Source organism: Tamandua tetradactyla, chromosome 5, assembly GCF_023851605.1.
Source record: "Tamandua tetradactyla isolate mTamTet1 chromosome 5, mTamTet1.pri, whole genome shotgun sequence".
In the NCBI taxonomy this organism is placed as follows: Eukaryota; Metazoa; Chordata; class Mammalia; order Pilosa; family Myrmecophagidae; genus Tamandua; species Tamandua tetradactyla.
The window spans coordinates 126,276,828-126,302,530 of NC_135331.1; the positions used below are offsets into that span (position 1 = coordinate 126,276,828).

The 25,703-nt window shown below is 32.0% G+C and overlaps 1 protein-coding gene across 8 annotated transcripts in view; it reads left to right on the forward strand.

Moving 5' to 3' along the window:
• The window catches only part of FAM135A (family with sequence similarity 135 member A), a 133,033-nt gene that overhangs the window by 51,087 nt on the left and 56,243 nt on the right, over positions 1–25,703 (forward strand). For 7 of the 8 annotated variants that reach the window (XM_077162193.1, XM_077162194.1, XM_077162199.1 and 4 more), the window contains 5 exons: positions 908–1,081; positions 4,642–4,768; positions 5,465–5,618; positions 9,827–9,904; positions 13,376–13,425. In XM_077162193.1, the coding sequence (XP_077018308.1) occupies positions 908–1,081; positions 4,642–4,768; positions 5,465–5,618; positions 9,827–9,904; positions 13,376–13,425 (583 nt within the window). Of the gene's footprint in view, positions 1–907; positions 1,082–4,641; positions 4,769–5,464; positions 5,619–9,826; positions 9,905–13,375; positions 13,426–25,703 lie in introns of those variants that run through there. The other variant, XM_077162200.1, reaches the window with a different exon arrangement.

The following is a 25,703-nucleotide window of genomic DNA, read 5'->3' on the forward strand; positions in this document are numbered from 1 at the left end:
ACCAGAGATCCATTTGACAATTGTATTTTGAAAGGTTTTAAAAATTTCAAATGTAGTTTTAGAGATCCATTTAACAATTTTATTTTGAAGGGTTTTTAAAATTTCAAATGTAGTTTTAGAAATACTTTTTGAAGATTGTATATAAATTCAGACTGTATGTAGGATAAATGATTAAGCAGCCATATTACTAAAGAGACTATCTTAAAAGTCCTTTTCACTGTCATTGAGGAATAAGAATATTTCACATGGCCACAACTGCCCTTCTGTTATACTTTTGATTACAAAGGATTTCTTAAGGGTTTCTTTTGTTTTTTTAATAAAGTCAAAATTTTACAAATGGGCAGGCTGAAATAAGGAGTTCATTGACTGTAGGTAGTTCCGATTTATCTATAGGCTTTAAAAAAAAGTATATTTGGATATAATTTTCATGGCACTGTTTAAAATTTTTTATATATATTAGTCTAGTAACAGACTAAATATCTACAACCGAACGTCTACTAATGGCTTGCTTATTTTTGAGCAGCATTTAATAAAATTTTATGCGATAAAAATAATTTGAGATATCTTTGGGGATATATTATAATAGAATTTGACCTTATAATGAGCAGTATTCCCTATGCAATAAAATTTTGTTTGAAATTAGTTCCTGAGGTATCACAAAAATCATTTTTTAGGGGAATTTGTGAGAAAACAGTCCATATGAACTGTTAGAGAACAACAGGTAGGCTCTATTTTCTCATTGTGAGGATTTCATATTGTCTAATGTAAATATGATGTTTTAAAAATTACTCTCACTCTAAGTTCTAAAAAAGTAATTAAGTAAATAAATTTATAGTTTAAACTACTCTATAAAATAGGCTTTTATTAAATATTCCATGTTTATATGCAAATGAATTGCTTTTTATAGGGCAGATGATTTGAACGCTTTGCAACTAATAAGTAGCCGAACACTGAAGCTGCATTTTAGCCTCCATAGAGGCCTTCATCATCATGTTAACGTTATGTTTGATTATTTCCACCTTTCTGTTGTATCTGTTACAATTCATGCATCATTGGTTGCATTACACCAGCCACTAATAAGGTAAGTTTAACCAATCCCCTGTTCCTTATTAATGTCTTTTATTTTTTATAGAGAAAACACATATTTTGATAAAGAAATTTTTGTTTGTAATTACTTAATAACTAAATTTCATTTTATTCAAAAGTAATAATATATTGTAAGAATATGGGAACTGTAAATTGAAAACTTTTTCATTATAGACATATGAAGCAGTCTTTGCCAGTCCAAATAAGTTGACAAAGAAAAATAATGCAGTCTGAAAATAACCGTATAGCATTGCTTATGTCCCTGTTTTTTTTTTTTTGTTTTTTTTTTTAAATTTTGTTTTATTTTTTTATACATGGGCAGGCACCGGGAATTGAACCCAGGTCCTCGGGCATGGCAGGCAAGCACTCTTACCTGCTGAGCCACCATGGCCCACCCTATGTCCCTGTTTTTATGCAACATTATGCTGTAATTACTTACTCTCTGTAAAATTATATTAATTTTTCTTAGTTTTCTTTTTCTTTGCCTTTTCTCTGGACAGACTAATTTTATCTTAAATCTATACTGTACAGTAATTCTTGTTTTCTAACTCATTAACCAATTGTATAGATCTTTACTGAATCTTTTAAGAACTATTTTAGCTTAAAGATGCATAATATTCTGGATCATAGTAATGCATTGGTTGATTTTTTTCTTGCTGTCCACGTCCATGGGGAGACAACTGTATTTTATTAATGTAAGAGTATAGTTTTTACTCTTAATATTTTGCAATAAAACATCATCTTTATAGTACAGAGAAAGAATAGACACTTAAAATCAGTAACAAAAGAAAAGACTATTAATTGATTAGATTTCTGAATTGCCTACAATTTCTGACAAAAACCTGACTTAACTGTTAATAGAGATTGTGTTTTAGGGATATGATGTTAAGCTTATTTCTCAGAAAGCTAAATGGGTAATTTTGTAGAATTGCTCTCAGAACTAATAGAAGACCAACACAGTTTAACATATTGCTCACAAGTAACAGCATCTTTTGGCATATTTTTACATTGTTTAACAGCTGTAATTGAGAACCTCTTTCATTGTGTTGCTCCGTGATCCCTTATGTAGACATCATCTTGGCTCAGTTCCGTTAGAGCCAGAAGTGTATTTTTCCTACTGACTTGCTTTCCCTTCCTTATTCTATAATAAGATCTATATAACTAGTTGTTTTGCCACCTTTGTCTTACCTCAAAGACCTTTGAATAGGTTGTACTTAGTAGGCTTAGTTATTAAAAACTGGAAGATGTTTGTTTTATTATATATAACTTTATTATAATCTTCAAAATGTTTAGAAGTTGTCTATAGATTAATACATCATAACATTAAAATTGAATGACATTTCTTTGATAGGAAAGTGATTTTTTAAATATAACTTTCATTTAATATACAATATTACTTTTATATGGATTACATGTTTATCATTATAACACTGGCTTAGTTTCTTTCCTGAAAAATGTTCAAACAATTCATAGAAATTAGCTCAGATTATTAAAGTTGGTTTTAAGTCCCTGATTAAATAGAGTAATGATATTCACATCACTAATCCTAGTGAGTTAAATGTGTGCTTCCTCTTGCAGTGTAGTAGTGTTTGCCACAGACTAGTAGGAAAAGGGGCAGCTCGTTTCCTAGAGACTGTTTACCAAAATGTGAAGATATGTTTGACTCAGTTAGAAGCCAAGAGGATTAACTGTTGGCTCTGGTTAGTGGACTGGAAGAGAAAATAAGATTCCTGCAACAGCTGAGGTTGCTGTTCTTTATTTAGCTGCCATTGGCCTTTATATCCCCTCTTGCTGTTAGAATCCTTGCCCTGAAAGAAGCAGCATCTTCTACCTTTCTTTGCCTGTACAGGAGAGGTTGGAAAAGAGAAGCAAGAAAAGAGTAGGGGAAAGCTTTTTGCTAGTGGTGCTGGTAAAAGGGTCATGTTACGGGGTAATATTCTTTACTATTTATGGTTTGACAGGTTTTTCTTGAAGTTTTGTTAAAGTACATTTTTCTATCCTCTAAATACAGTAAAAATTTTTTTCATTTATGATTTTGTCTTCCCAAATGCTATTTTTATTTAAAACTATTTCTATGAGCAGTCCATCCACAACCATTACATCAATTTGTAAGTAGGGTTAGAATGTCTTTCTTTGCTTGTGTTTTACATGGCATGTTTCTTATATTTGAATTTTTAAAGTACAACTTTTAAGACAATTCTGAAAAGCACATTGTAGCAAATGAGATTTTTCCGTTGACTTGCAACTCCCTTCTTAACTGGGATATTGATAATTTTATTTCTGCAAAACAAATTGACTTTACAAATGAAAGCTCCTTCCTACTTAAGGCACATTGATTTACTTTTTGTCTAATCACTTTTACCAAATTGCCAAACAGTACAAATTCTTTGGCCTACTTAATATTAGCCAGTACTTTATCTCAAATATAATTGTATGTGAGTTTTAGACATTTAATCAGAAATATGATTCTTATTTTGTTGAATTTATAGAATATTAAATGTGATGTTAATACTAACAAGGGTAGTTTTTATAGTATGTGAATGAAACGATGCCTTGAAGCATTTATAAAGATTATGTCCACAGAGCTCATAGCCTTTTTTAAACATTTTTCATTGTGAAATATAGCATATACAAAAAAAAGCAAATTTCAAAATACATTTTAATAAGTATTATAGAACAGATTTCATAGTTTCAGGTTTTTCCTTCTAGCTGCTCCAAAACACTGGAGATCAAAAAGCTATATCAATATAATGATTCAGTAGACATACTCATTTGTTAAATCCTAACTTCTCTGTCATAATTCCTTCTCCTTTGATCCTTCTCCCAGTCTTTAGGGGTATTTGAGTTATGCCCATTCTAGCTTCTTTCATGTTGCAAAGGGGTGTCGACAGTATGAAGTAGGGGTATGGAACTGGTTGATGTTCTTGGAGATACTGGCACCTCTGGGTTTCAGAACTTATCTGGCCTAGGGACCATTTGAAGGTTTTAGGTTTCTGAAAAGTAAACTTAATGCATGCAACTTTTGTAGGATCTCAGATAGAGCCCTGGTGTTCTTTAGGGCTAACAGGATTGATGTTTGTTGGGATGGAGCTCACAGCCTTTTAGTGAAGAGAGAATTAAGGCAAGGAAAAACCTTTATTTTTTTATTTTTTTATTGTTTAAGGAATAGGTTTATCAAGTACATTTAGTAATTTTTCTTTTTCTACTGATTTAAGTAGGAACTCTTCATTTCTGTAAATTATTTGTAGTTTAATTGTTAACTTTTTAAACTTGGGAACCAGTTCTGACAGATCACTACTTCCAAATTTAAGCACTATCCCTATTTGTTATTTAGGCTGTTTGGATCCCACCCTATTTTTATTTTTAGTATCCTATTAGACTTCATGAAACCCAGCCATGGAGAAGCAGTCTCAAGTATCTAGTCTTAATTTTGTAATATTCTTTGTGTCTTTTAACCTTTGTTCTTTATTCTGTTCCTATAAGATTTCTTTTGTAAACATTTAACTTAAGTTTGAGAAGATGATTATGATAATATTTTGATACTTACTCCTGCAGCTTTCCTCGCCCTGTGAAGACTACTTGGTTAAATAGAAATGCACCAGCACAAAACAAAGATTCTGTGATCCCTACTCTTGAAAGTGTGGTCTTTGGTATTAACTACACAAAACAGTTATCACCAGATGTAAGAACTGAATATGTTTATAAGTTCTCTTTTCCTTTTTATTTCAAAAGAAATGTTTTAAATTGTTTTATCTGTGATATGGTATTTCTTTTACTGATTATTTGAACCTAACAGTTTAGAGATCTAATTAAACATAATCTTAACAAATTGGTTATTTCCAGTTTACTAGAAAACTAACCTGATACTTCAAGATTTTGCCAGATTTAGTGGATAGAGATCTTTGACAGCAGCCAGTGTCTTTTTATTATTTTTTACGTTCTCCCCTTGCTTTTTTAACCAAAATGGTAGAATCATTCCAAAGGAACCTTTTTAAGATTAATTGCCAGAGTTGAGACCTAGCTTGTGATAGTGCATTACAGTCATTGCTCACTCTTCTGAAAAGAAAAGGGGCTTACAGTATAAAAGCAGTGAAGTGTCTGTCCCTCAGTCCAAATGTAATTTCTCATTTTATAAAAAAAAAGCTTAAAGTGTTTGTTTTAAAAAGAATCTACTATAACTAAAATTACTAGAATTGCATTTCAGATGTCTAAATTTCTTTTATAAATGGAACAGTTCTCTGAAATATTGCTGAATTTCTTAAATGTTTTAGATTAACTATAATTGGTAATGCCTACTTTTTTTTTTCCAATATCAAGTATAATATTTTTAGATTCTTGGTTACTAATACTCTATAACCCAAATCTGTTCTTTGTTTAGGGTTGCAGTTTCATCGTTGCAGACTCCTTCCTACATCATGCCTATAATTTTCATTCTACACTTTGTGCCATTTTGCTATTAGCCTTCAAGGGATTGCACAGCTACTTCATTACGGTAACAGAGGAGATTCCCTCTTGTCAGAAACTAGAACTGGGTATGTTAAAAGTAGCCAGATGTGTCCTACAGTTCAAGTCATTTTCTTCATTCTTTTATTTGCCAATTATCAACTTCCCCATACTTTTCCTATACTAAAACTATAATGATTATGTGCTTTACTTTTACTTCTCTCTCAATTCTGTCTTTTTCAACCTTTTATAATCATTTTCTACAATTTGAAAATGTTTTTTACAACCTTGAGAAATAACTTCTTGGTGCTAAATTTGAAATTAGTCCTTTGATAGATTAAAAAAAACTGTCAATATAGTACTCCTCTTAAAATTAAAGCAAATTACTTTTTCTGCCACTGTAATTATCTATAGAATAATGAGAAGGTAATTAAATCCATACTTCCAAATATTTTAAAGTCTAAACAGAGCATTTGGTTTTAAGTAATTTTAGATCTCTATTCCTACTATTTCAAATAGGAAATAGTATCAATTACTCAATGTTACCATTTTGAAAGTTTTTAAAATCAGTTAAAAAATCAAGCTTCAGTTTTAATTAAATAGTATTATCTTCATATATGTTGCAGGAAAAAAATTACATTGCCTTGATTGTATATACCACTTTATAGTTTGCAAAGTGCTTTTACAGATTTCATTTTACAGATGATAAATTATTGAGATTGCTAAAATAAGTTTATTTACAGACTTTGTCAGTTTTATAAGCTTTTATTTTCAAGTATCAGCTAATGGCTCATTATAAAAAACACATTTTAATCACCTCTTTGGCATAAATTACTTTTATTCTTATTTACTTGATTAAATCAGAAATTGCTTTTAAAATTTAGTTTTCAGTGTTTTAACAATAACAGCGTACTCTCTAAAGAAGTCGCTGTTATTGAAGTTAGTTCTTGGCTTTGAGACTAATTAGCCTGTTTTTACAATTACCTATTTTGGGATACAGAAGAATTGTAAGAAAATACAAGGATTTGTACCTCACTTAAATTCAGCTGTGGGATAATACTGGATAATGTGCTGTTGCCTCTCAGAGACTACTTCAGTGGGTTTGAAATATTTGACACAGATTTCACTAAATTGACTGTTTAGAATCCTTGAATCACTAGTCCCAATGTATTCACAATGTTTACACAAGTAATAGAAAATTTTATTTATTCCTTTTACTGATATATTCTTCCTCAAGAAAAAAATGGTAATATGGAAAGCATAACCCTGTGATTATGATTCTTGTAGTACTCTCTTTTTGCCTTTCTTTTATATACTTAGAATCCTTTGATTTCACTTAGGAAAATCCTGTAGGAGACTTGTGCCCCAAAATGTAATTTTTTAATGTTCTTTTATGAAAATGAAATAATCATTTATAGAATAGATTCATTTAGGCTATCCCTAGCCTCAATTAAAAAAAAGTTGTGCTCCAAATATTTTTTTTATTTGCTTCTTTGGAACTCAGATATTTTCTTAGAAAAATAAATTTTGCTAGCAGACCATACTATTATACCACAATATTGATGATGAATGGTATCAAGTACTTGAAAAGTAGTGGTATGAAACTTAAAAGCCACCTTTAATGGTATTTCTACAGGAAAAAATGTTAAACATTTCAATTTGAAATATTATAATAGAATTCGGGGGAGGTGTTTTTTATAGTGCTTGAAAGTATACATTTGGAGCCATTTCTCTTACTTACTATTCTTGTGGCAAAATAGAAAGTAGTTTCCATTCCACAAGATAAGGATAGGTGCATGAGTCAGAAGGAAAAGTGGGAACTTCCAAAAGGCAGACGGTGTAAAGGAGGTCTAGGTGTAAGATTTCTCTTGTAATTTCCCGTGAACTTTTAATGAGCACTTGCTATGTCGGAAACCATGCTAGGTGCTGAAGAAAGGATAGTCTGTGTTTAGCTTTGACCTCTCCTCTTACCTTTCCTTTTATAGCAACAGTAATAAGTAATCAGTTTAGCATTGAGATGGGCAGGAGGAGGAAGTCATCTAGTGAGACAGCTTCTTCTGGTTTTAATATAAAGAGACATATATTAGATGGCCCCATAAATACCTATATAAGGAATGCATCCATCTGCACATAATTTTCAAATATACTTAACTTGTACGATTTTTTTAATGAAAACACATGAACCATATTGTAACTTAGAAAAAATATGTTTCCCTTGAGTATGTATGTTTAGTGGTAAAATGTATAATTAGTAATTAAACGAAAAGCTTTTTTTCAAAGACAAAGATTTATTTCAAATTGCTTAAACAATATTAGCACTTTATTACTCATTTATTAAACTAGCTTCCACGTAATTCATTTGTTCTTAACATTTTAAATTTTATCTTAGGTAAGGAGGGCATTTATGTCACATGTATAAATCTAGCCTAGAAAGTAACACAATTGAGAACCCTTAAAATATAATTTCAGGGATTAGTTACTAAATGAATGTCAGCTTTATTCCAAATTACTTTAACATTTTATCAGAAAATAAAATTTTAATGACTTTTCTATAAACCTGCAATCTCTCTAATTTAAAAAACAAGCAAAAATTTTTAAAAAATAGGTAGGCAACTGTGACTCAGTGGCAGAGTTCTCACCTCCCATGCTGGAGACTGGGGTTTGATTCCTGGAGCCTGCCCATGTCAAAAAAAAAAAAAAACAATTATACTAAGTGAAGGAACCCAGATATAAAGTACTACTTATTGTATGGTTCCATTTATATAAAATGTAAATGTAATACATTTATAGGGGCAGAATTAGACTAGTGGTTATATAGGGCTGGGGAAGGATAGAAGGATTGAGAGGTGACTGTTAAAGGAGTATAGGATTTTTTTTCTGAAGTAAGAAAAAGATATAATCACAGGCACTACTCAGATTATACTAAAAGCCGTTGATTGTACACTTTGGAGGGGTTGCATGGTATTTGAATATGTCTCAGTAAAACTGCTTAAAAAAAAATAGAAACTTTAAAACAAACCCAGATTTCATTTTTGGATAAGTAAATAATAGCAATAAAGTTAAATTATTCCTACTTTACACATAGTATTTCCTTATAATATTTATTGGTTGAATGAATGAAATAGCAAAATACTATGTTTGTTGTTATGTGGAGAAATATAGGCATCAACCCCTAGCTTATAGCAGTTTCCTAGGGATTTTTAAAATCAGGACATCTTTCATAAATATTTATAGGTAATACTTACATGTTCTTAAACTTTACTGTATATTATCTTTTTTATTTATTGTGAATATTAATTTATTCTGGATGCATCTTCTAGGAGACCATCTAAAAATACTATTAACTATTCAAAATAAAAGTATTGATTGCATATTTTGACCTATTAACATTGTTTATTTTTATCCTAGCAAGAATAAAATTTAGGCACTAGAATATTTTTCTGTAATACACTGTTGACTATAGATCACTATATTCACTAGTTTTAATAAGTGGATATAAAATTATTCCTGATTAGAGAGTGTACTATATCTCTATTACTTACCTTTGTATTACTTAACTAGCACATATCTTGAATTTTTAAATAAACATATATTTTTAAATAAACGTATAAAGTCTTATGTTCCAAAATGCTTTGAAAAATTTATCTAAACTCTGTTCCCTGTTTAAAAATAATACCTTGAATTCTTCCTTCTGCTCTTGCCTTTTCCTTTTTCCTTTTTCCTTTTTCCTAGATGAATGATGTACATTTTTTTAAATAAAATTTAGTTAAATATTGGTTTGGTGCAAGGAGCACTTAACTGAAAATGAGAGTCAGGATCATAGAATCTAGGTTTGGCAAGTCACTTACCTTTCTGGGCCTCAGTATCTATACTTTAAAAAGCAGAGAGTTGACCAAACTGACCTCTGAGATCCCTGCAAATTCTAAAATTCTGAGTCTAAGAAATTAAAACATAAAAATAATTCTGAATTGGGCCACAGTGAATTCTCACCTGCCATGCCAGAGACCCGGAATTGATTCCCAGTGCCTGCCCATGTAAAAGAAAAAAATCTGAATTATTAAATGTTGAATAGAACATGCATTTAAGTAGAAAAAAAGAAAAAAATATATAAACTTGAATGTACATCATTTGTAATTCTAATAAGCTAATTAACTAACAGAAAGATTCTGCATTTAGTGTTCTCATCTAACTGCACTATCAGACCAGTAAAGTCTATTACTAAAAAGTTGGAAAGTTCTAGTAAACTTTGTTGAAAAAGAGTATAGTAACTAGTACTATGTGCAATCCTTATAACTAGCCAAGGCCAACATGCAGGTCCTATATGATCGCCTTCTCAGAAGAAAACAGCCACGAACCCAGAAAGACTCCTGTCTAGGTATGTTTACAAGTAGGTTAAGTAATTAATCTCTTTATATTAGTATGAAATTTTGCTTTAATTTAGTGTCCAACTTCAAAATTATATTAATTAGTATAGTATGTTCCCACCAATCATATTTTAGAGCTTACTTTCAGATCAGTTTGGTTTGTAAATAAGCTTTGATTAATTTTTAAATTTCTAACATTGAAGTTTTTATTTAAAACTGGGAGATGGTAAATACGAAGATCTCTCTGGCTTTTTCTATATTCTTTCTAGGGTTACTACAGAGAGCACTTTTTGGAAACTATGTTTATTGCCAGAATTCATTGGTTTAATGATATTGCTTTAAATTTGATCAGAGTAATATTATCTTAAAATAGCCTATCAATAAAATAAAACATAATTTTTAAATTGAGCTTGTTCCATGCAATACAGAAGAAGAGAAGCATCGTCAGTGTTTAAGTTATTCTTTTTTACTCAGTTTGCATTTTATTTTTATTCTAAATTTTAAAAACAAATGAAATCAGTGCTCTCTGGATGTGTTACATATTAAAAGGAAATTCCAATCTGATTATTTTATTGAGATTTTTATTTCTCTCTATATTTTAGACTTTTGTTCTTAAATAGCATTAGTACTTAGTTTACCATCTTTCAGTAAGAAGTCTTCTGAAAGTTTTTGCTTTGCGTTGAATATCACAATTACATTTTCTAAAAATTATGAAACATGTAGAAATTAAAATATAAAATAAAATAAAATTTTTTCTTAGTTTTCAGCAGTATAAACAAAAGGAGATTGAGAAACCAACATCGTTTTCAAAGTTAACTGTAAAATTAAAGAATTTTAGTATGAAATTGTGATCATTTACAACATGCTTTAGTATTCTCTTAAAAATTAAAATATACTTCTGATTTAAACTATTTTATGCCAATTCCTATCAGTTTATGTGTGGGTATTCTAAATAGTTTACAGAATGCTGCTTCCATAATTAGACCAATATAAAGGGCCAGTTTTTGGTTTAGTGGAGAAGAGTTTGATTCAGAACTAAAGTGTAATGTTATAAGTAGCAGTAATACTATTTTTGGCTATTTTTTATCCTTAAACCTAACATTTTGAACTATGTTATAAATATGTGTTGAATGAATTAGTTGATGGATGGATGGATTTAGAAAATAAATTAAAATGCAACCCTACTTTTCTTAACCTATATCAGAGAAATAAGAGTACTAGTATGTAAAGATATATGCACAAGCATGTTTATTGGAGCATTGTTCTTAGTGGCAAAACAGTGAAACAAAATAAAACAAAAAAAACACTGAAAACAAAAATAAATACCTATCATTTAGGCAAAATTTGGGATATGGAATAAATTATGATGCACCCACACTGAAATATACAGTCATTTAATTAATTAAAAAATGGTTTAGCACTACCAGATTTCCATGGAATACTACTGAGAAAAAAAAGCAAATTGTAAAAAGTGTGTAAAATGCAGTCACATTTTTGTTAAACAAGCAGTGACTCCAAAAATCCTTTATATGTATGTATACATTTGAAAAATATAGAATATATTTTGATCTGTAAACTTAGATAGGAGGAGCAGCCAAGTAAAAACAAATGTATGTAAGATAATGATCATATTTTCACATTTCTTTTTAAAGAGAAAAATTTTTTAATTTGAAGTTTAAAATGAAAAATTAACATGGAATTTCAAACTCTGAGTTAGAACTCTTAAGTGATTTTTAAAATCATTTCGATTTAAAGATTTTGAAGTTAAGTTTTGTTTACATGTTCTTCCAGATGTCATTTGCATTGAAGTAGCTCCTGCTAGCCAAAGTCCAATTGTACCAGTTTGTGTATTTAGGATATATGTAAAAATCAGGGAAAAATGTATCAAAAATCAAAACTTTAAAAAATGTTAAAGTTTAGTTTTTTTAAATATGTAATTTTTTAAAATTCAGAGGTAGATTATTATGGTAAGCGTTAAAGTTTAATTTTTTAAATATGTATTTTTTAAAATTCAGAGATAGATTATTATGGTAAGCTGCTAAGATAATTTCATAGGAAAAGATCATAAGTAATGAGAAAACAGATGTTGCCATATGGAAGTTGTGATTTTAATACAGGGTCTGCTGATTGTTTTAGTCTTGGAAAACTTAGTATTAAAAGCCATTGATTTATTGAAGTGAAATGATTTGTGAAATCTTAGTAAATTTGTTTAGTTATCAATGAATTGATCAAATTACTTATCTATTTAGTATCACCTAGTTAGTAATGCTTTATCTTGGTATATTAATGTCAGAATATGATTTTATTTGTGTATTTTGTGAATTATAAAATATATATGTATCCTACTGGTTTATTTGCCAATAAAGTATTTGTTGTTCATATTATTGTCTGATTATATTTACCATAGAATCATAATTGCTTCTTTTGCCAAATTTAAATGTTTTTAATTCTTTTTCTCAAATAGCAAACATTCAGTCTGTTTATGAAATGGTGAGCTGATGAGTGGACTCAGGGATGTCATGGAATGTATTTTTGCCTTTGCACTAGAATAAAGTCTCTTTCAGAAATAAGATTATGGGATTTTGTGTGATCCTGACTTGTTCCAGTACATCTTTCAAGAGAACTCATTTTAGTTTGATATCTAGTTAAAAATTAAATATATCTAAAGATGATATTTCAGAACTTAATGAATTCTTCCCTGTACAGAATAGCTAAATAGTAAATCTTTATTTTCTGTTGATTTGTATATTCCCTTGTAAATATTACCATTTTAATTATAAACTAAGCTATATACCCCTCCATGGAGATTATAGTATACATTAAATAAATCAGGATCATGTGGGAAAAATTCACCACTGTTTAAGAATGCTTTATAGAAAATAAATTAAGAATCTTTTTTTTTTTTATTTTTTGCATGGGCAGGCACAGGGAAATGAACCTGGGTCTCCGGCATGGCAAGCAAAGACCTCTGCCTGCTGAGCCACTGTGGCCCGCCCCAGAATTTTTTATTGAAAAGGATTTTGCCATTCATTTTCATTAAATAGCCTACACTTCCAGTCTGTGTTAAATATATATATCAGCTGTGAAAATTAATTTGACTTGAACTGTTTAGGAATAACTCCAGGAAAAAGCAAGACAGACTTGCATATAATGTAAAATACTAAATTTTTACTGAAAATTATAAAATATGAAATACAATAAAATCTATTTTAAGTAGTCAGTATTACTATGACAGTGTTATTCTCTTGTGAGAACTGAGGCACATTATTTAATGTTATAGAATTTAATGATTATCATGTTACCTGTATGATTAGTGTGTTTATGAAAAAAATTACATTGAAACTTAATTCATTGAATAGAATCCAGATATTTTTCAATCTTCCATTTCTTTGAAGGGAATTTAAGTTGTTTATATAATTTCAAAAATCTTTTTCAGTTCTCTTACTGAAGTATTTCCTCTAATTACTCTTTACTTCTTTCAGAGGAAATGGATGTAGAAGCTCGATTTACTGAACTATGTGAAGAAGTTAAGGTACTTGGATTTTTTTAAATTTACATTTTATTTGAATGGTTTCTGTTTCCTATTTAAATATTTTGTCTAAGAAAATTTGAAATGATTTATCTTTCTAAATTATAATGGTAAAATAGTTGATCATGGTAGGACCACAACTTCATTGATCAAAGGACATTTGACCTCAGCATATATTTAACTATCATTTAAAATGTATATCGTTCTGCATATAAAATGTATATCGTTCTGCATATAAAATGTATATCGTTCTGCATATAAATAAATAGTAAAGATAGTTAAGTGCTCAGCAGTACATAGTCTCTTAGTTTTAGTGTGCTCAAAGGATTTCTGAACAAATTATTTGGTTTCTTAAACTTATGTAGTTTTAAAATGATGTTGTTTTGAAATGGAAAAATGTCTTATTTCAAGGTGCCAATGTGTATCCAGTAGCCAAGGAACTAAATAGTTTAATATTTAAAATCAGATGGTTAGAATGCCCACCATTCATGTGGGAGACCCAGGTTCGATTCCTGGACCATGCACCCAAGAAAAAAAAAAAGCTTTATAATCAATAAGTAGTTCACTCTTAGTCAGGTATACTAATGGAAAAAATCAGAGGTATGACTCAAAAAAAATATATATATATATCTATATTTAGTTTTAGAATGTATTTCAATATGTAAATTTGAAAGAACACCTAGATCCCTTTGCCAATTTGAAGTAGCGTTACCTCCTCCTCAAAAAATTTTACGTATGCAGGATGTAGAAGTTATTTTGTATACCGCCCTAGAGGCTTTCCCCACAGTTCAAATAAGGTAGTATTTTCTTTAAAATAAAATCCCTTATGTCCTTATAATAGTTACCCAAAAAAAATTAAACATTTAGAAATAATCTTAGTAAAATAATGTGTAATTAATAGGAAAAATACTTAGAATGGTTCAACAAAAGATTTTTTAAATTTGAATAAATAAGCATATAATATTCCTGATGAAGAGATAATTAATCATTGAAAGATACTTATTTTTTTCAAGTTAATAATTTTGTCATGTCCAAATCTAAATCCCATCTGGATTTTAAATGTATATTTATTTTAAAGATTGTTTGGAAAAAAGTATGGATGGCTAAGAAAAATTTGAAAAAATTATATAAATGAACAGGGATTCTGAAATATATACTAAAACTATAATAATGTAAATAAGGTAGTACTTCTTTAAAAAATAGAAAGATAAATCAATGGACCATTAAGAGCTGAATATATAATAAAATATCACAAACATTGGAGTTTATAAATGACTGGTTAAAATTAGGTCATCATACTATGCTGCAGAAGCAGTTCTAAATGAATTCAAGAATTGTGTCAAGAAATTTTTTAGAAAAATGTATGTAAATGTGTACATATACACAAGCTAATTTTGGGTGTGAAATGTCTTCCTCAGACTAACAGTAAAGAGCAAAATAAAATATCAATAATTTGAAATTTCTTTATAACTAAATCTATAAATAAAGTTAAAAGCAAACAGTAGACTGAAAGAATATTTGTAATATATAAAACAGGCAAATATTTGCACTGTATAATGAGCCTCTGTGAATCTGTTTCAAAACAGCATCCTTGTGGAGAAGGATACACTATTTGTACTCGTACAAATAGGCAGTACTTAACAGAACAAATTGGCTATTGAAATATAATAGTCATTGTTACCACAAACCAGAGAAATTCCAATTTAAACAACAAAAATTTCTTTTGCCCATGGACTCTGCAAAAATAAAAGTGATTGCCAATCTCCAGTGTGGGTAAGGGTTTAGGGAAAGAGATATCTTCGTACGCTATTGGTAATGGTATAAATTGACACAACCTTTTTTTGTGGTCAATTCAGCAGACTTTCTTTTTTATTTAAGTGCATATTCCCTCTCACACAGTGGTTTTTATTTTGAAATCTTTAATACAAAATACACATAAAAATATGAGTATAAAGAATTGTACTATTAAGTATTGTACACTCCACCTAGTAGCCATATGCTGAAAACCTCTTCAAAATATATAAATTGAAAAAAATAATTGGAGAAAAATATGAATAATCTGATTTCATGTATCAGATTACTATGTATGTATTTGATCATATTTTTATGCAATTACCAATAAAATACGTGAAAGGATACTCTTTTGGTTTGCTAAAGTTGCCAGAATGCAATATACCAGAAATGGAACAGCTTTTTTTTGTTGTTATTGTGAAATATAACATATACAAAAAAGCAATAAATTTCCAAGTACATTTTAACAAGTAGTTATAGAACAGATTTTAAAGTTTGGTATGGATTACAGTCCCAGGATTTTTCAGGTTTTTTTGTTTTTGTTTTAGCTACAAAATGGACCAGTAAGAAAGGAATTTATTAAGTTGCAAGTTTACAGTTCTAAGGCCATAGAAATGTCTGAACTAAAACATCCAAAGAGAGATACCTTAATTCCAAAGAAAGGCTGATAGGTCCAGAATGCATTTCTGGGAACACACGTGGCTGGTGTTTGCTGGGTCTTTGGCTTTTCCTTTCGAACTGCTTCCCCAGGGTAGCGGTTGGGCAGTTCCTTCTGCGTCTCTAAATGTCTGGGTCTTGTGTTGGCTCTAATGCTTTTTTGCAAAACGGTTTCCTCTTAAAGTACTACAATAAGTGAGCCACCTTGAATGGGTAGGGACACATCTCCATGGAAACCACCTAAATAAAAGATCCAACCCAACAATATTGAATGAGCATTAAAGAACATGACTTTTCTGGGCTACACAACAGTTCAAACTGGCATGAAGGATGGTAACTAAAGAGGGATTTTCATTCTTTACTCTGTATACACCTCTAATCAGTTTTTAAAAATAATTTGAATTTATGTATGCATTACTAATTTTTTAGGTACAGATTTTTAAATTTCAGTATGTAAATGTACATCATAAAATTTAAGAGCAGCAATCTTGGATATATTTTGGGTATATACTGAGTAGTGGTATTGCTGGGTCATGGAGCAACTCAATATTTAGTTTTATGAGGAATTGCCAGACTGTCTTCCATAGTGGCTGTACCATTATACATTGCTACCAGCAGTGCATGTGTCCCAATTTCTCCACATCTTCTCCAACATTTGTAGATTGCTGTTTGTTTAATAGCAGTTATTCTTATTAGGTGTGAGGTGATATCTCATTGTAGTCTTGATCTGCATTTCCCTTATAGCTAATGAAAATTAGCATCTCTTCATGTGCTCATAATACAGAAAAATGCCTATTCATATCTTTAGCCCTTTTTATAATTAGGTTGTTGATTCTTTTGTTGTTGACTTCTATGATTTTTTAATGTAAACAGGATATCAAGCCTTTATCTGATGTGTATTTTCCAAATATTTTCTCCCATTGATTTAGTTGGTCGCCTCTTCACCTTTTTTTCCCCACATTTTTTTTATAGTGAAATGTAACATATATATAAAAGAGCAATAAATTTCCAAGTACATTTTAACAAGTGGTTTTAGAGCAGGTTTTAAAGTTTGGTATGGGTTATGATTCCACAATTTTTTGTTTTTTCTTCTAGTTGTTCCAAGATACTGGAGACCATAACAAATATCAATATACTGATTCAGCAGGCATACTCATTTGCCAAATCCTATCTTCTCTGTTTTTCTCCTCTTCTTTTTTTTTCTTTTTTGTGAAAAATAACATATACAAAAAAGCAGTAGATTTCAAAGTACATTACAGCACTTAGTTGCAGAACAGATCTCAGAATTTGGTATGGGTTACAGTTCCACAATTTTAGGTTCCTTACTTCTATCTACTCTAAGGTAAGGGAGACAAAAAGAAATATCAGTAAAATGATTCAGCAATCATGCTTGTTTGCTAAGCCCTACCTTTTCCGTACAGCTCCAACATCACCTTGATCATTCTCCAATTCTTCAGGGATATTTGGCCTATGACCATTCTAACTTTTTCATGTTGGAAAGGGCTGTCGATAATATGGAATAGAGAATAGTACAAGTTGATATTCTGAAGAGGTTGGCCCCTCTGCACTTCAAGACTTATCTGGTCCATCGACCCTTCTGGAGATTGTAGGTTTCTAGAAAGTTACACTAGTGCTTGGAACCTTATATAATGCCCTAGATGTTCTTTAGGATTGGCAGAAATGGTTTTGTTGGGGTTGGCAAATTATGATAGGTAGCAATGTCTAACTGAAGCTTGCTAAGAGCAACCTCCTGAGTACTCTCTTGACTCTGTTTGACCTGTCTCTGCCACTGAAACATCATTAGTTACACTTCTTTTCCCCCTTTTGGTCAGGATGGCATTGTTGATCCCATGGGCCAGACTCATCCCTGGGAGTCATCTCCCATCTTGCCAGGGAGACTTTCATCCCTGGATGTCATGTCCCACATAGGGGGAAGGCAATGATTTCACATGCAGAGTGAGGCCATATCTGAGCAACAAAAAAGGTCCTCTGGAAATAATACGAATAATCTATGGAAATACTAAGCTTCTCTGCCACATACATAAGTTTCACAAGAGCAAGCCTCAAGATCAAGGGCTTGGCCTTTTGATTTGGGTCTTCACTTTTTGACACAATCTTTTGAGGCACAAAAGAATTTGATTTTGAGGAGTTCCCATTTATCTGTTTTTTCTTTTGTTTTTTTGTGTTTTGGGTGTGAAGTTTAGAAAACTATCTCCTATTACTAGGTCATGAAGATATTACATGTTCTTCTAGGAACTATGTTATTGGTGCTTATATTTAAGTGTTTGATCCACTTTGAATTAATTTTTGCATCAAGTGTAAGGTCAGGGTCCTCTTTCTTTTGGCTATTGATATTCAGTTCTCCCATAGTCATTTATTAAAAAGACTATTTTGTCCCAGTTCATTGGATTTGGGAGCCTTGTTGAAGATCAGTTGACCATAGATTTAGTGGTCTATATCTGTGCTCTCAATTCAGTTCCATTGGTCAGTACTTCAGTTTTGTGCCATAACTATGCTGTTTTGACCACTGTGGCTTTATAATAAGTTTTAAATACAGGAAGTGTTAATATTCCCACTTCATTCTTCTTTTTAGAATGCTTTTAACTATTGGAGGTCTCTTTCCCTTTCAGATAAATTTGGTAACTAGCTTTTCCAAGTCTTCAAAGTAGGTTGTTGGAATTTTGATTGGTACTGCATTGAATTTGTAGAACAATTTGGGTAGAATTGACATCTTAAGTAGATTTAACCTTTCTATCCATGAGCAAGGTATGTCTTTCCACCTAATCAGATCTTTGATTTCTTTATAGCAATGTTATGTAGTTTTCTGTGTACAAGTCCTTTACATCTCGAGTTAAGGTTGTTCCTAGATACTTGACTCATTTAGTGCTATTTTGAATGGAATTTTTTCCTTAATAGACTCCTCAGTTAGGTCATTGCTTGTGTATAGAAACATTACTAATTTTTGTACCTTAATTTTATATTCCACCACCTTGCTGAATTTGTTCATTAGCTCAAGTAACTTTGTTGTAGATTTCTCAGCATTTTCTAAGTAGAGTATCATGTGCTCTGCAAATAGTGAAAAGTTTTACTTCTTCCTTTCCAATTTGGATAACTCTTATTTCTTTTTCGGGCCTGATTGCTCTAGCTAAAACTTCTAGTACAATATTTAATAATAGTTATGACCGAGGGCATCCTTTTCACATTCCAATCTTAGGGGGAAAGCTTTCAGTCTCTCCCCGTTGAGTACGATACTGACTATGGATTTTTCACATACACCCTTTATCATACTGATGAAGTTACCTTTGATTCCTACCTTTTGAAGTGTTTTTATCAGAAAAGGATGTTGAATCTTGTCATATACCTTTTCAGCATCAATTGAGATGATCATATGCTTTTTCCCTTTGAATTTGTTGCTATCTTACACTAATTTTCTTGTTTTGAACCATCTTTGCATTCCTGGTTTAAACCCCACTTGCCTGTGGTGTATAATTCTTTTAATGTGTTGTTGGATTCAATTTGCTAGTATTTTGTTGAGAATTTTTGCACCTATATTCATTAGGGAGATTGGTCTGTACTTTTCCTTTCTTGTAGCCTCTTTACCCTGTTTTGGTATTAAAGTGATTGTATTAGCTAGGGTTCTCTAGAGAAACAGAATCTGTAGGAAATATCTGTAGATATAAAATTTATAAAAGTGTCTCACGTAACCATGGGAATGTAGAGTCCAAGGTCTGTAGGCAGGCTGCAAGCTGGTAACGCCAATGAAAGTCTGCAGCAAACTCCACAAGAGAGACTTACTGGCTGAAGCAGGAAGAAAAAATCTCTCTTCTGAATCCTCCTTAAAAGCCTTCCAGTGATAAAGAATATGGAAATATTAAACTTTACCATCAGGGAATCCCCTGATACTGTGTCAAACTTTCAGGACACCCAAATCAATAGGCCATGCCCTCAATTATGAGGCTTACTCTTGTGAAGCTTATGTAGATAGAGGAGAAGTTTAGACTACCCATAGGCATGGCTAAGAGTTACTTCTGGAGGACCTCTTTTGTTGCTTAGATGTGGCCTCACTCTTTCTAAACCCAAATCTGCAAGTGAAATCATTGCCGTCCATCCTATGTGGAACATGGCATCCAGGGGTGAAAGTCTCCCTGGCAATGTGGGAGATGACTCCTGGGGATGAATCTAGACCTGGCATCATGGGATCAACAGTTCCATCCCAACCAAAAGAAGGAAAAGAAGTGTAACTAATGAAGTATTAGTGGCAGAGAAAGTTCAAATAAAGTCAAGATGCTACTCTGGAGGTTGCTCTTACGCAAGCTTCAGTTAAGACCTTGCTAGCTATCATAACCTGCCAGCCCCTCAACCAGGACCATTCCAGCCAGTCCTGAAGAATACCTAGGGTAATTCCTCAAGGGTTCTATGTACTAGAGTAACTTTCCAGAAACCTACATACTCCAGATGGGTCCCTGAGCCAGATAAGTTCTGAAACCTAGCCTAGCCTCCCCAGAACATTAGATGGTTCCATCTCCCTACCCCATATTAGTGACAAACCCTTCCAATATGAAAAATTTAGAATGGTCATAGCCCAAACACCTTTAAAGAAAGGGATGGAAAGGTCAGAGATGATGGTGGAGTTTTACAGAGAAGATAGAATTTAACAAATGAATATGAATGCTGAATCTTTAAACTGGTATCTCTTTTAGTCTCCAGTATTTTAGAGCAGTTAGAAGTAAAAACCTAAAATTGTAGAATTGTAACCCATGTCAAACTCTGAAATATGTTCCACAACTAACTGTGGGGCTATGCTTTGAAATTTATAGCTTTTTTGTATAATTTTATTTTTTCACAAAAAAAGAAGGAAAAAAGTAGATTGTGATGATAGAAAAATATTTAAGCCCTCTAGCTTCCTATATTCTGGAGTAGCTTAGAAGAAAAAAGTCTGAGAGGATGATATAACTAACTCTGGGATCTGTCCTGTAACTACTTGTTGAAGAGTGCTTTGAAAACTATTGCTTTTTTTATTGCTTTGCTTTGTATATATGTTATACTATGCAATTAAAAAAAAAAAAAAGGCCTTCCTGGGATTAGATTAGGTGTCACTCATTGCAGAAGACACTCCTCTTAGCTGATTACATAATCATGATTTAAGTCCATGAAACGTCCTTATAGCAACAGACAGGCCAGCACTTGCCCAACCAGACAAATGGGCACCACAACCTGGCCAAGTTGACACAGGAACCTAACCATGACAGTGGTGTTAGCTTCATAAAATGATTTGGGTAATGTTCCTTTTTCCTCAGTTTATTTTTTCCTAGTTTAAATACTATGTTTAATAGATTAAACATATTGAAAATACAAAAATGAAAATTACCCATAATATCACTCTTTAGGTGTCTACCATTGACATTTTGATATATTTCTGTTCTGTTGTTTATTCTGCACATATAACTTTACATATCCCCATGTTTATAACTTTATTAGATAGTATGTTTACATTGTATTAGTAAAATGAGAACTTTCTTATACTTTAAATATGCTTTTTAATAACTGCATTCTGTTTTATTTCATAAGATTTTTATAATCGTTCTTCATTTCAGAGGCATTCAGGAACCAATTAACTTTGCAAATATTATTAATTGGGAAGCAAGATGAAGACATCAAGGGCATTGTAATTTATTTGCTCATCTCTTGCTTCCTTTTTTCAGAAGTATAGGGCAGCTCACATGTGATATTTGACCCTATTGATGAAAAGAAAGCTTTGCTACTATTTTAGTTTCCTAACTGCTAAAGCATATACCATAAAATGGATTGATTGGCAGAAATTTATTGGCTCTTGGTTTCACAGGATAGAAAACTTGCTTTCTACAGGAGTTGGTATCTTCTGACTGTGGCATTATTTGGTATTGCTTGGCTTTTCCATCTCATGGCAGTGCGCATGGCAGCATCCTCTACCTCTACCTTCTGGCAAATCCACATGGCTTCTCCCTCTATAGCCATCTCTTTCAGGCCTCCAGTAATAGGATTAAGGCTTACCCTTAGGTTAAAGCCACACCTTAACCTAAGCAACCACATCAAAAGGTCTTGTATACTTTGGGAAAGATTGAGCAGGATTGGTGTTAGTTCTTTTTGAAATGTTCAATAAAATTGCTCTGTGAAGGCATTTAGCCCTGAGCTTTTCTTTGTAAGAAGATTTTGATAACTGATTGAATCTCTTTACTTGTGATTGATTTGTTGAGATCTTCTGTTTCTTCTTGAGTCATTGTAGCGTGTTTGTGTGTTTTCCAAGAGTTTGTTCATTTCATCTAAGTTGTATAGTTTGTTGGTGTATAGTTGTTCATAGTATCCTTTTATGATTTTTTTATTTCTTCAAGGTCTGTTGTAATGACCCACCTCTCATTTCTGATTTTGTTCATTTGTATCTCTCTTTTTTTTGTTAGCCTTGCTAGTCGCCCAGTGATTTTATTAATTTTGTCAAAGAACAAACTGTTGGGCTTATTTATTCTTTCTATTTTTCTTTTGTTTTCCCATTCATTGAACTCTGATTTAATCTTTGTTATTTCTCTTCTTCTATTTGCTTTGGAGTTAGTTTGCTGTTCTTTCTCTAATTTCTCCAGGTAAGCAGTTAAATCCTTAAATTTTCCTCATTATTCCTTTTTAATATAGGCATTTGGGGCAATGAACTTCCCTCTCAGCACTGCCTTTGCCACATCCCATAGATTCTGATATATTGTGTTCTCATTTTCATTCATCTCAAAATATTTACCAATTTCTCTGTCAGTTTCTTTGACTCTCTGATTGTTTAAGGGTGTGTTATTTAATCTCCAGATATTTGTGAAAGTTCTTATTCTTTGGTGTTTATTGATTTCCACCTGTATTCCATTGTGATCGGAGAAAGTGCTTTGAAAAATTTCAGTGTTTTTAAATTTATAGAGACCTGTTTTGTGCCCCAGCATATGATCTATCCTGGAGAATGTTCCATGAACACTAGAGAGGAATCTTGATGTTTTGGGGTGTAATGACCTATATATGTCTGTTGGGTCTAATTCATTTATCAAATTGTTTAACTTCTGTAGTTCCTTGGGATCCTCCATCTGGTTAAAGGAGTGGTATATTGAAATTTCCTATTGTTATTGTTGAAACGTCTGTTGCTCCCTTCACTTTGGCCAATGTCTGTCTCGTACTTTGGAGGCCCTTGATTGGGAGCATGAAGTTTTTTTTTTTTTTTTTTGCATGGACAGGCACTGGGAATTGAACCCGGGTCTCCGGCATGGCAGGCAAGACCTCTGCCTGCTGAGCCACTGTGACCCGCCCTGGGAGCATAAACATTTATGATTGCTATTTCTTCCTGATAAATTGTCCCATTTATTAATATACAGTGTCCTTCTTTGTCTCTAATGATGTCTTTACATTTAAAGTCTATTTTGTCTGATATTAGTGTAGCTACTCCTGCTTACTTTTTGTTACAGCTTGCATGGAACAACTTTTTCCATCCTTTCACTTTCAGTCTGTTTGTGTCTTTGTGTCTAAGATGAGTCTCTTGTAATCAGCATATAGTTGGATTATATTCCTTAATCTGTTCTGCCAGTCTGTATTTTTTAATTGGTTGACATTCAGAGTTATTACTGTAATGGCATTTCTTGAATCCACCCTCTCATCCTTTTGATTTTATTTGTCAGGTCTGTATATTCTTTTCCCTCTTTCTCCTTTTTTCCTTTAGGTTTCTCTTACTGTTACTGGTACTCTTCAGTTCTGTGTTCTCCTCCAGACCTCCCTCTCCTGTCAGCAGAACTCCCTTTAGTATTTCTTATAGGGCCAGTTTCTTATTGACAAATTCTCTCAACATTTTTTTACTTGTGAAAATTTTAATCTATCCCTCAGTTTTGAAGGACAGTTTCACTCGATAAGAATTCAGTTTTATGTGGTTTCCCTTGTATTTCATGGATTGTTTTTCTCTTGCCACTTTCAGGATTTTGTGCTTCTCTTCAACATTTGACAGACTGGTTAGTATGTGTCTTAGAGTAAGCCTATTTGGATTTATTCTATTTGGAGTTATTTGGCTTCTTTAATTTGCATATTTATGTCTTTGGTAAGGATTGGAAAGTTTTCCCCTAATATTAGATTATATCCTCAACTAATCTTCCTATCTCTTTACTCTTCTGTTCTCCTTCTGGGACACTGATGATTCTTATATTTGTACGCTTTTGTTTTGGCCATCATTTCCCTGAGATCCAATTCAAATTTTTCCATCTTTTTTGCCACTTGTTCTTTTGTTTGCTCAAAATCAGTTTCCTGTCTTGTAGTTCACTTATTCTTTCTTCTGCCTCTTCAAATCTGCTGTTGTGTGTGTGTGTGTGTGTATATATACTTTTTTTTTTTTTTTACATGGGTAGGCTCCAGGAATTGAACCCAGGTCTCCAGCACAGCAGGCAAGAATTCTGCCACTGAGCCACTGGTGCACTGCCCTCCAGTATATATATATTTTTTTTTGTGTATGAATATCCAATAGCTTTTCAAAGCTTAAGTCACCATGAAGTCTTTTGTTTTTGTATTGTTTCTGTTACTGTTTTTTTTTTTTTTTAATTAACGGAAAGAAAAAAAAGAAATTAACACAACATTTAGAAATCATACCATTCTACATATGTACTCAGTAATTCTTAACATCATCACATAGATGCATGATCATTGTTTCTTAGTACATTTGCATCAGTTTAGAGGAACTAGCAACACAACAGAAAAAGATATAAAATGTTAATATAAAGAAAAGAAATAAAAGTAGTAGTAATAGTAAAAAACAACAACAACAAACAAACCAACAAGCAAACAAAAACAAAAAAAAACCCTATAGCTCAGATGCAGCTTCATTCAGTATTTTAACATGATTACTTTACATTTAGGTATTATTGTGCTGTCCATTTTTGAGTTTTTGTATCTAGTCCTGTTGCACAATCTGTATCCCTTCAGCTTCAATTACCCATTGTCTTACCCTGTTTCTAACTCCTGCTGAACTCTGTTACCAATGACATATTTCAAGTTTATTCTCGAATGTCCGTTCACAACAGTGGGACCATACAGTATTTGTCCTTTAGTTTTTGGCTGGATTCACTCAGCATAATATTCTCTAGGTCCATCCATGTTATTACATGGTTCACAAGTTTATCTTGTCTTAAAGCTGCATAATATTCCATCGTATGTATATACCACAGTTTGTTTAGCCACTCTTCTGTTGATGGAGATTTTGGCTGTTTCCATCTCTTTGCAATTGTAAATAACGCTGCTATAAACATTGGTGTGCAAATGTCCGTTTGTGTCTTTGCCCTTAAGTCCCCTGAGTAGATACCTAGCAATGGTACCGCTGGGTCGTATGGCAATTCTATATTCAGCTTTTTGAGGAACCGCCAAACTGCCTTCCACAGTGGTTGCACCCTTTGACATTCCCACCAACAGTGAATAAGTGTGCCTCTTTCTCCGCATCCTCTCCAGCACTTGTCGTTTTCTGTTTTGTTGATAATGGCCATTCTGGTGGGTGTGAGATGATATCTCATTGTGGTTTTGATTTGCATTTCTCTAATGGCCAGGGACATTGAGCATCTCTTCATGTGCCTCTTGGCCATCCGTATTTCTTCTTCTGGTAGGTGTCTGTTTAAGTCTTTTTCCCATTTTGTAATTGGGTTGGCTGTCTTTTTGTTGTTGAGTTGAATAATCTCTTTATAAATTCTGGATACTAGACCCTTATCTGATATGTCATTTCCAAATATTGTCTCCCATTGTGTAGGCTGTCTTTTCTACTTTCTTGATGAAGTTCTCTGATGCACAAAAGTGTTTAATTTTGAGAAGCT